The 12469-nt window shown below is 32.6% G+C and overlaps 1 protein-coding gene across 1 annotated transcript in view; it reads left to right on the forward strand.

Moving 5' to 3' along the window:
• The window catches only part of LOC139524584 (protein pigeon-like), a 91086-nt gene that overhangs the window by 74245 nt on the left and 4372 nt on the right, over positions 1-12469 (forward strand). The window contains exons 26-28 of the mRNA XM_071319466.1: positions 6179-6249; positions 11325-11386; positions 11791-11878. Coding sequence (XP_071175567.1) covers positions 6179-6249; positions 11325-11386; positions 11791-11878 — 221 coding nt within the window. The remainder of the gene's footprint in view (positions 1-6178; positions 6250-11324; positions 11387-11790; positions 11879-12469) is intronic.

The following is a 12469-nucleotide window of genomic DNA, read 5'->3' on the forward strand; positions in this document are numbered from 1 at the left end:
TCAAACTGAACTGTAGACACATTTAACAAGGAATTGTCCATATTTTGAGTTAGAGCTGGTAGACTTTTCTCTTATTTTGATATAATGTGTCACAAAAGTAGTGCACTAAACTATTATATCATTTTGAGATAAAGCAGGTTCAATTTTATTAATTTGAATTTATTGTCTTAAAAAAAACAACTCTGGGCTTACTGCAAAATCTCAACATGGGATATGAACTGAAGGATGTACTTAGGTGAGGTTTAGGAATTTGTGTCAAATGTTCAGACTTCTTGTTTTATTCCCATCAATACAGAGTAAAATATTTTGCCCAATAGCACCCACCACTTCTGTGCTTTTTGATATAATACTTTTTTGGAATTTGATGCAACTGTCGTACAAGTGAGAGGTTTAGCTAGCTATAAATCCATCATTTTCTACAGAAAATGTCTGTAGCAAGTCAGAGATATGACAGTTGTCATTCATTTGTTTGATGTGTTTGAGCTTTGAATTTTGCAATTTGATTAGGGACTTTCCATTTTGAATTTTCCTCGGAGTTCAGTATTTTTGTGATGTAACTTTTTACAGTTTTATAACCAAGTAATAACTTAAATTTCCACAGTGTATATTTTATCCAGTAGATAAATTAAATTTGGCCATGTAAGTGCCATTGGAATCGCAAATCCAACCTGAAGACTCATTAGGTTTAAAACAAATAAACCTAAAGTCTGCCAGCCCATCCTCTTTACTATTCAGTTCTTTACTATTCTGTCCATCTTTTGATATTACTCTTATACTGCTAGCATAAGTGTCTGTCAAAATAATGTTCCCATTATTATCTGTACGAAGATCCCATAGTCCTGATAAATCCTGTTTACATTGTCAGATCTGTTTACCTGATACATCAACACAGTATATTGCTTCACCTCTATAGTCCATATAAGCTACTCTGTCATTGCAGTAAACAATATTAAAAAATTGTTTTCTGATCTCATCTTTGATTGACTTAAATGTATTTCCTTCTAAGTCTATAATACAGATTTCATCATTACCCATACCAACAGCCAGAGAATTATTGGAGAATGATAATCCCCAGCAATTCTTGTCTTCAATTTTAATAACTTTGGTAACTGTTTCATTCTCAATATTGAAGACTTTAATGGCAGACTCTCTATGATAAGTTATGGCGATATAGGTCTGATTGATCTGTGTAACACAGATGGCATCACCAGATATAGGTAGTATTTTCTGTAGTGTTCTGATTGATCTGTGTAACACAGATAGCATCACCAGATATAGGTAGTATTTTCTGTAGTTTGCCAACAGAAGGAAATAGGTAAACTTTACCAAACTGTTCTACTACTTTTACTCTTCCATCCATCAGACAAATCATGTCAGTAATCGTCTTATTTATGTTGATATCTATCTTTGTCTCAATATTCATTGTCATGTTATTTATATTGGTTTGTTCACTTGTCTGTACTTCCTCCTCACACTTGTTTCTCTGTTCAAGTCTATTTTTGTTCTAACAACCATAACTTCTCTTAGGGATCCTAATGATCCTAACCTGAATAGTATGTTATCTATATCATCATTTTGCAGTTCATCAGTATATAGTTGACATTGATATACTTGTTGTTCAATCTGATGTAGACCTAGAAATGAATGAAGTGTAGAACTACTTTTTGTGAATGTATGCAAACGTTTTTTCATTTCCCTTAATTTTGTTTTCTCCCCTTCAACTTAATAATGAAATCTATAGCTGTTGATTTTTCCTGGTCTCTGATGTTATCTGTTCCTTTACATAATTTCTCCTCCAGACAGTCCAAATATTTATTTATTTCATTCCGTATTTTAACAATTGATTCCTTTATTCCTTCACTTTGTTGTTCTCCAGTTTTAATGTTTGTTGATTTATTATTTACCATTTAATCCAAAAGATGTAAAATGGATTTAATGTCTTTTTCTACAGATTCTTTGGACTTTTCAATCACTGTTTCCTCTACTTCATCTTCTTAACATTTGATTCTGTTACAATTTGAATGACTAGTGAGAATACATTCATCACAGTAAGGCATTAAATGACTGGGACAGTACACGTTAAGCTGCTGACCATGTTTGTCACATTCTGTTTTGATAGGTTGGATGGATAACTTTTTGACTTATGATAACATGTTTCTTTGGATCTTTTGTGATGACTGGAACCTAATTCTTTTTCACATTTGTAGCACCTGATGTTAGCTGTAGTGTTTAGTTTTCCTTCTTGACAAGGTCCAACTGGTATAGGTTTACTGGATGCCATGACCTTAACATATACAAGATAAGAGTTATTTAGCCTGAAAGTCAGGATACACATGGAACTGGTAAAGTAGAAGTCATGGCCTAAACATATATAAAATGTAGCTTTATTGTCCGTATCAACATGGCACAGGATTTATTCACTTTTTGATTATTGCTTATGTCCTTATAAAACATAACCAACATATTTAAAGTTATATGGTTCAGTGAGCATGGCTAACATGTTCAACATATTATAAAACCTAAAAGATTTGTAAATCCCAATTTTTGTGATTTGTTGCAAAGCTATGTAATTTTTCATTGTTTGTTACACATGGAATAAAGAGCATCTCCATGAGGGCATGATATGTCTGTCGCTTTTTAGCTCACCTGGCCTGAAGGGCCAAGTGAGCTATTCCCATCACTTTGCGTCCGGCGTCCGTCGTCGTCGTCGTCCGTCGTCGTCCGTCGTCGTTAACTTTTACAAAAATCTTCTCCTCTGAAACTACTGGGCCAAATCAAACCAAACTTGGCCACAATCATCATTGGGGTATCTAGTTTAAAAAATGTGTGGCGTGACCCGGTCAACCAACCAAGATGGCCGCCACGGCTAAAAATAGAACATAGGGGTAAAATGCAGTTTTTGGCTTATAACTCAAAAACCAAAGCATTTAGAGCAAATCTGACATGGGGTAAAAATGTTTATCAGGTCAAGATCTATCTGCCCTGAAATTTTCAGATGAATCGGTCAATCGGTTGTTGGGTTGCTGCCCCTGAATTGGTAATTTTGAGGAAATTTTGCTGTTTTTGGTTATTATCTTGAATATTATTATAGATAGAGGTAAACTGTAAACAGCAATAATGTTCAGCAAAGTAAGATCTACAAATAAGTCAACATGACCAAAATGGTCAGTTGACCCGTTTAGGAGTTATTGCCTTTTATAGTCAATTTTTAACCATTTTTCGTTAATTAAAGTAATCTTTTACAAAAATCTTCTCCTCTGAAACTACTGGGCCAAATTAATCCAAACTTGGCCACAATCATCTTTGGGGTATCTAGTTTAAAAAATGTGTGGCATGACCTGGTCAACCAACCAAGATGGCCGCCACGGCTAAAATTAGAACAAAGGGGTAAAATGCAGTTTTTGGCTTATAACTCAAAAACCAAAGCATTTTGAGGAAATCTGACATGGGATAAAAATGTTTATCAGGTCAAGATCTATCTGCCCTGAAATTTTCAGATGAATCAGTCAATTGGTTGTTGGGTTGCTGCCCCTGAATTGGTAATTTTGAGGAAATTTTGCTGTTTTTGGTTATTATCTTGAATATTATTAAAGATAGAGATAAACTGTAAACAGCAATAATGTTCAGCAAAGTAAGATCTACAAATAAGTCAACATGACCAAAATGGTCAGTTGACCCGTTTAGGAGTTATTGCCCTTTATAGTCAATTTTTAACCATTTTTCGTAAATTAAAGTAATCTTTTACAAAAATCTTCTCCTCTGAAACTACTGGGCCAAATTAATCCAAACTTGGCCACAATCATCTTTGGGGTATCTAGTTTAAAAAATGTGTGGCATGACCTGGTCAACCAACCAAGATGGCCACCACCACTAAAAATAGAACATAGGGGTAAAATGCAGTTTTTGGCTTATAACTCAAAAACCAAAGCATTTTGAGGAAATCTGACACGGAATAAAAATGTTTATCAGGTCAAGATCTATCTGCCCTGAAATTTTCAGATGAATCGGTCAATCGGTTGTTGGGTTGCTGCCCCTGAGTTGGTAATTTTGAGGAAATTTTGCTGTTTTTGGTTATTATCTTGAATATTATTATAGATAGAGATAAATTGTAAACAGCAATAATGTTCAGCAAAGTAAGATCTACAAATAAGTCAACATGACCAAAATGGTCAGTTGACCCCTTAAGGAGTTATTGCCCTTTATAGTCAATTTTTAACAATTTTCATTAATTTGGTAAATTTATGTAAATTTTTACCAAATATAGTTCTCTGTTACTAATGGGCAAAGTTCATTATAGATATAATTGTAAGAAGCAAAATCGTTCAGTAAAGAAAGAACTTCAAACACATCACCATCACCAAAATACAATTTTGTCATGAATCCATTTGTGTCCTTTGTTTAATATGCACATAGACCAAGGTGAGCGACACAGGCTCTTTAGAGCCTCTAGTTTAAAGACCTCCTCAATGTCATATCATATATAAACAATTCACCCAAGTTTCATCATGACAGGAAAAACTGATCAAAGCATTTTTGAGTTATTGTTTAAAAACTGGAAAGTCTGCTTTTCTTTAACCAATGAATCGGAAACATAAAATCAAAAATTTCTTCAAATGAAAACTGATTTCACCTCAATATATATAAACTATTCACCAAAATTCATGGATGTTGATGATGGACAGACAATGATATATTATTATAAGTCCCGTAAACAATTGCAAGCCTAAATAAACTGAAGTGACAAGAAAGCATGACAGGATGACAACCGTTCTTTTAGTCAATGCTTGATTCACTGAGAAATTCAAGGGAAAAGGCTGACATCCTATATGGTTTGACTAACTAGCGTTACATTGCACTCATACTACCTGTAGTAAGAACTTTATCTCAAAGACTTTCAGCATATAATTGTATCTTAATTTTGCCATATTTCTTAAAATACTTTTGTTTATTTTGTCCCGGAGATTCATTCTTTATAGTCAATAATTTACCAGTCTGATGTTTCACATAATACTTAATATATATAATAAGTATATTAATGACATAAAAGTTAATGTAAACAAGAAGTAAAAAATTATTATTTAAACATGAGTCTTTATTTCGACCTTGAACATTGATTATGTAGTTTTCTACCATATAACTTTTGATATACTTTAAAGTTACTTCACCTGTGTATGTTTGCCTCAATTTTTCAAAACTGATGATCTACCATTGAGTTGAGCATGAGGACATGTTTATACCTGGACAAGATAATCATATAACATTTAAATGACACCACCTGCTAAAAAATGTAAACATTGAAATGAAATAGATTATTTATAGGTTGAAATATGATAGATTGATTATTTTCTTACATTAAGAATACCAGTAGACCAACTCTTTTTTGTACAACTGAATTTTATCTTTTTATAACTTCATACCTCTAGATCTAGGCCTCCCTTCTACAAAAACTGGTGTGAGACATTTTTGCTTATGTTAAAGGGATTTGTGCTTACAATAGATTATAAACTTAGAATGTGATAAAAAAATGTGATGTCATTGTCACCCTCACTTATAATAGATGCCACAATTACATGATTTGACATAAGAAGTCAATATTTCAATACATTAATGCAATTCAAATACATGTGTTTTTATTTTTGGGTAAAGATTGCAATCTAAACCTTATAGTACTGACTTGATATCTAAATCTTCCAAGGTTCATCACTACCTTTTAGAAAAGGAGTTATCTTCCCTTGTCCAGAATTGTAGTTGAATCAGCTACAATCAATGCTTTATACTATGCAATATTTAACTTGCAATCTAAACCTTATAGTACTGACTTGATATCTAAATCTTCCAAGGTTCATCACTACCTTTTAGAAAAGGAGTTATCTTCCCTTGTCCAGAATTGTAGTTGAATCAGCTACAATCAATGCTTTATACTATGCAATATTTAACTTTACTTCCCACTGATAAATTAAAGCATTCTTTACCCTTCAGTGCTTAGAATCACTTTGAATGTATTGCTTGGTTACTGTTTAATTGTTGTATACATTTTCTCCATGCAAGATTGTTCTCAAAATTACAAATCGGGTGATGGATATTGATGCATTTTAACTATGTTATTGTTTCCATTATTGGTTTGTAAACTAAACAGTGACTTTAAATTTATTTTGTTCAAATCTTTCTTTTATTTCAGTCTGTTTTTACAGTATGTGGATTATGGTGTTATTCAGCTTACTGGAGAATTTTTAGCAAGGGTGCTAGCAGGTGATTTGATATTTGCTTTAGGTTGATTTAAAGGATGCTTTTATATCAAATTAAGTTTGAAATAAAAAGATCAGATCCTTAAAAACTATGTCAACTGTGAAACAACAAGAGCTTTATTAAAAGACCATGCTTTTGAAACGTCAAAGTAAATGGAGCTACCACATGCGTTTGTCAGCAGTAATTGTGTCATTTTTTTTTAAAGTGATGAAAATTCAATTGCTGTTTATTATAAAAAGCCCCAAATTTAGCCTAAATAATCCATAGATTGTCTAGTTTCAGAATTATATCCAGTGAAGTCACTGAGAATCAACAATTCCAATATTATAATAAATGAAACATGCAGGGTAAAAAGTACAAGTTTGGTTATATGCCATGCAATAATTTAGGCCATTGAGAACTATTATGAGAGGATTTGTCATGAAATATGTATCTACAGGATTTTAGAGTTTTTGTTTTGCAGTTGATTGATTTTGTATTAATATTTTAGTTTTTTGTTTTGGTAGGAATTTGTGGATATAGTTTGATTTCAAATTTTTAAAGCCTTATACCCTTTGTATGGTCCATTATAACTAACACTAAGTGTACCAATAACTTAAATATATCTTATTGACAAAGGAGAAGGTCAAATTTGTCATGAAATAACCTGTATATTTTCAAAGCAATTATATAATATACACCAATTTGCAGAATTAATAGTTGAATTATTGTACTTTGATGATACATTGCAGTTAGGTTTAAATTATTCTTTTTGATGGAGGTATATTAGTCATTTAATTGACATCACTTTCATTTAAATTGCAAAACTACAGCAAATCATTATTGTTTTCTCAAACATGCTGAGAAAAAAATCATTCACACTAAAGGTTGTTTTGTTGTGAAGTTTTTCAAAATTGGACTAATAATTATGTTACCAGAGTACAATTTTTTTTTTAATTTAAGGGAATACGATACAATAGCAGGGGCAGATAATAACGTTTTCAAAACTGTTCATGTTGTTTTCGCGACGTTGGTAACCAGAACGTTGTAATTTTGCGATGTTTCTAATCAGAACGTTAACATTTCGCGACTTTGCTTGAAAAGAAGTCATATTTCGCGAAATATTCACTGACGTCATTAATTTCCATTGCGCGAATTTCAAAAAAATACCTGCTAAAAACAGTTGGAAAGCAAGTCCTTGGAAACGTCCGTTGTCGTCAAGCTTTATCAGCAACAATAGCAGGGGGAATTAATTAGGTGGCGCTACAGTCGTCCGTAACGTCAAAAAGTCCGCCAAATTAATCGGCTAAAAGATTGACGTTTAAAGTATTTTTTGCAACTTGTCGTGCTTTTATTACAATTAAATTTTAAAATTTGAAGGTTTTGTGACCAATATAATTTCTTTACGACATACAAACATTACAAAAAATAGCTTGTTATTGCTATTCCTTTATCCTATCAGTTCTAAAAAAAATTAGCCATCTTTTTTGTTCGCCAAAAAAATCGATTTTTCCTAATTTGACGTTTGCGTATCCAAATATAGAAAAGAACGATTATAATCTTAAATGAAACCGGGAAACCTATTTCAAATTTATACACTGTTTTGAAGCCATCATTTTTTACTTTTATACATCAATTTTAGTGACCACCAGCCATGTCAATTTTTATCTGGTTTTAACTACGTTTCTACTTCAAAACAGTTAAGTTTTGCTTCTTTTCATTGTACCTGTTTCAAAGTGCTCTAAAATACTGATTTTATTAAAGACATGAATGAAATTTTGATTAAAAGTTGTGGATTTTCACTATTCCATACGATACTTGTATTTTAAAGTAACTAAAACCCCTTTTGATCCCCTACACAAATTGACAGTGACATTGTTTTCTTTTTTCAACATACGTCATGTAACGTTTATAACAAAATATGTGTCAGGGTCATGTGCATAGTAAAAATTTACACATTGGAAAAGTGAAACAACAAACAAAGATCTTCTTTATTGCGTTTAAAGCTAAACGTCTTGGAAAATTCTGACAGATCTGACAAACTATTGATAGCCTACTGTATGGATGGACAAAAGCACAAAAATAGCAATAGAAAATGCATTGCCAAGAAAAAGTGGTCATGCCGTTTCTAAAAGGCGGAGAAATCCGCCGAAAAGCAGTGAGATTAAAGGAAATACAATAAATCAAATACAATTTTGCATGAAGAAATTGAAGAAATGGTGATAGACACAGAAGAGGGTACTGTCAGTATAACATGGAAAGACGGAAGAAGAATTGTGGAGCTTTTTAGTCTGGCACTGAATAACTGCCAAAACAGCACGGCCCAGCGGAATCTGCTTAACGTAGAGAAAGAAAAATTTCAAGGAATTGGGGTCTATCTTACTATTCGTTGCTTACACTGTAACATGCTGAAAAACATTTTACCAATAACACAATTCGGAACAAAACGACCTGCAATATTTAATAATGAGTATAATTGGTAGCTGCTTAACATCCAGCGGCAAATATATAATTGCATATTTATGACATTCAAATGTTATTTTAATGAAACTTAAAGAATGAGAAAACTTAACGTATGAACCCGTGATTAATGAGAAAAATTTAACAAAATGTATGGCGCGTAGGGTGACCGAATCGGGTTTGGTGTTGAAATCCATACACAAAAGGCATAACTACGGCGTGTTGTACTTCTGTGCAATATTTTTCATGACGAGAACAGTTATTTTCAATTATTGATAATAAATTCGAAGTAAATAATACTATCTTGAATTGAAAAACATCAGAATCAAAATAGTTAAGTTTGTGTCTTTTTTTTTCTTTTCTTGTTTAGCATTTGGCAGCCTCCGAATTTTACGGAGAATTGTCATTGTAAGGCCAAATTTAACAGACTATCAATGAAATAACAAAACCGACTGCATGTGCGAGACCCTCATTGGTGGACAAGGTCGCATAACACCCCTATTCGTAAATAAAATAATAAATAAAGAGAGTGTCTTATCCTGTTCTAGACTTGAAATTGGTACATAAAAAAAAAATAGCCGATTTTAATTCGGATATTTTAAAAACATATAATATTGTATGTGTATGTAGAAAAACTGTCAATAAAAGTCCGTTAAAAAGATTCAAAAAAAATATATTTGTGTCGTTTTTGGTTTGAATTTAAGCAAAATATTACCAATAGATGCAGAATTGTCACACGTTAGTTTGTTTGTAATTAGTATTCTTTTTGTATATGACACTGGATGTAATAGACCAAAACAAGAAAACGCCCGTTCACAAGCTGTTAAAAGGGGTTGTAATTAAATGGTGTCTTTCGGTATCATGTTCATCATATTGTATTTTGTTCATTGTTTTGTACTTAAATCAGGTCGTAAGTTTCCCGTTTGAGTATGGGTTTTACTCATTGTTGAAGGCCTTCCGATGTACTATAGTCGTTTAGCCATTTGGTTTCTGATTGAGATTTGCCTCATTGGTTATCATACCACGTCTACTTATTTGTATAAGCATGTCCCTATTGTACTTCAATGTATTGAGAGATAAAAATTGAAGTATCGGCAAATGTATACTAATTGCAGACAGACAGATAAGAAAGTGTACACACGTTAAAACTCGTCGTATAGTTAGACGATCGGACAGACGAACAAAGTGTTTTCAATATAGCTCTACTTCTAGACAAACAAATACGGCCGCCAATATTCATATGTATACGCCGTAAAAAAGGTTATGTTACTTATCTATTGATAAAGACATGGTTCAATATTATTCTCTTATAACGGCTACTGTACTTCCTATGAAATAGTACATTACAACTTCATTTTCGGTCGATTGAGGCAATAATGGCATGATTTAAATTGCACAAAACAGCTCTTATTATAAAACAAGAAGTACTGCTTATAATTTAAATTTGAAAGATGACTATCTTTCGAATGTAAAAAAAAGAAAATCAAAGTATGTCGGAACCTTTTAAAGTTGACGATACGGTATCGGTTTTGTCATTGTTGAAGGTTGTACTGTTGTCAATTTATGGTATCGCCTCACTTAATGTATAGTTGGTTCACATTTTGTCATGTCAATAATGTTATCTATCCCCTTACAGTACACGAAGCAATTTAGAACTAATGTCGGACGGAGATGCACCTTTATACTTCTATCAGATTTTCTTTTTTGCCGTATATCTGATAAAGCAATCTGCTAGAATCATTTTTTATAGTCTTTTTTTATATTATGAAAAGGTTCCTGTCCAAATTTCGTTTCGTAAATGTTTAGCAAAAATATTTTTCCATTTTATGATTGGGGTCGAGTTCAATATCGTAGCTACGAAGCTGCTATCAATATTTATGTAACAACTAGTATATAGCTACACGTGAAAATCTACGTAGCATATACTAGACAGCGAACTCGTGTACGGCGGGAATGATTACACGACGTTGTTGCGATTAAAACTTAATTTAACGTAATTAATCGCCATACTGACAGACGTCGTAAAAAAATAAGGTATATGTCTTTTATTGAAAAAACAAGCACATGGACCCCAATTTTTTTCTTTTGCAATCAATCAAGTACTGTTTCAAGAACACTCCACCAAAATTTCAGGAAAAAATCAACGATCAAATTTTTTCTGCACTTCCGAAAAGACACAAAAATATGGTCAATTTCTTTATTTCGGATATAGCAATCAAAATCCGGAACATGATGATTTGATTTAACCTTATACTTGTTTCAGCATGTTGATGCCATGGATCAAGGGAATATTTTACAAAAAAAACGGTTAAGTTATGACTTTTCGTTCAAAAGTATTGTTACTTGCTTTAAAAGTCATTATTGATGAAATTTCAGGGATTTTCTTCCAAATATGCAAATTTCGAACCAAATTATCTCAAAAAGTAAGTCATGAAGGTACTTTTTTCTTTGCATATTTGAAAAGTACACATTGAAATTGACCTTCAATCAAAATTTTAAGAAAAAATCAACGAGGGATCTCTACTGTATCGTATGCCCTTAAAATAATTAAAATAAAAATTATATATAAAACTGAAAATGTACCTTTACCAAAACTAGGTTGGGTAAAAATTATATATATTTTTGAATTTTTATTGAAGATATAAAAGACACAGAAGAAGGGGTGACAACAAAACATCAGTTAATATCTAGATTACCAAAGGTAAGATCATTAAAATTCTTTTGTGCCATTCTTAGCTGGGGAACCCTAGGTCTTAAGTCCTGATGATATGATTATATATACCTAGGGGGTCTATGATGGGCATACAATAAAAAAATATTATAAGACCTAAGAGCTACGATTCTGCAACTAATGCCATACTATGCTCATTCTAACATGAGTTGGTATAATACGCATCTATATCTTTACATCATCCCAGGTAAATTTTTTCAGGAGTAGAAAGCAATACCATGTTAACAGATGCCTTATGAATTGATAGAAGACACATATCTTTGGCCTTGTAAGGAATGTCAAAATTTCTCTTACTTGAGCCTCTTGTTTTTTAAATTTAATTATTGTCCTGATTTCAGTGACCATGAATTACCTCTTATGTTATCTATTCTCAGAGTTTTATGGAGGAGTGTTATAGACAGTGGAACCATCCTACTTGTCAGCATTACTTGGCCTGTAAACAGGTGGCTTCTAGGTTGACAGGTAAATATACCATTTAATTTCTAGGAGTTTTCAAAAAAGTTTTGGTTAAGTTTTTGTTCAAGGTAGTTTTTGATGGAGTTAAACTTAAAGCTTAGTAAAGGGGGAGGGGTGGCTATTTTGTATGTTACATTTAAATATTCAAAATTACAAGATAAGTGAGAAGAATTACAGTCAAATTAAGCAATGAATAATAAGTTTTTCAGTCAGAAATTTAAAGTTCCCTTTGAATGCATTCCACAGAGAACAATAGATACTGTATTCAATGGGACAGTTCACTTTGCAAAGATTTAGATGGCCAGGTAAACACAAACTGATTCTGATAGAAAGGTTTTATTTCCTTTGCACAAAGGCGGATTTAGGGGGGGGGGGGGGGGGCAGGTGGCCTGCCCCCCCCCCCCACTTTTTGAGAAAAAATTTGGTTGCTTATATAGGGAATCACTGAAGCGTGTAGAGATCGGGCTCCCTCTTAGGCAGCCAGTGGGCCCCCACTTATGAAAAATTCTGGATCCGCCACTGTTGCAATAAGTGAAAAGTTTGCAACGGGTAAGTTTGGTTGAAAAACCAACGTAGCAAAAATGAAAAACACAAAAT

The sequence above is a fragment of the Mytilus edulis genome, chromosome 1 (assembly GCF_963676685.1).
Source record: "Mytilus edulis chromosome 1, xbMytEdul2.2, whole genome shotgun sequence".
NCBI lineage: Eukaryota > Metazoa > Mollusca > Bivalvia > Mytilida > Mytilidae > Mytilus > Mytilus edulis.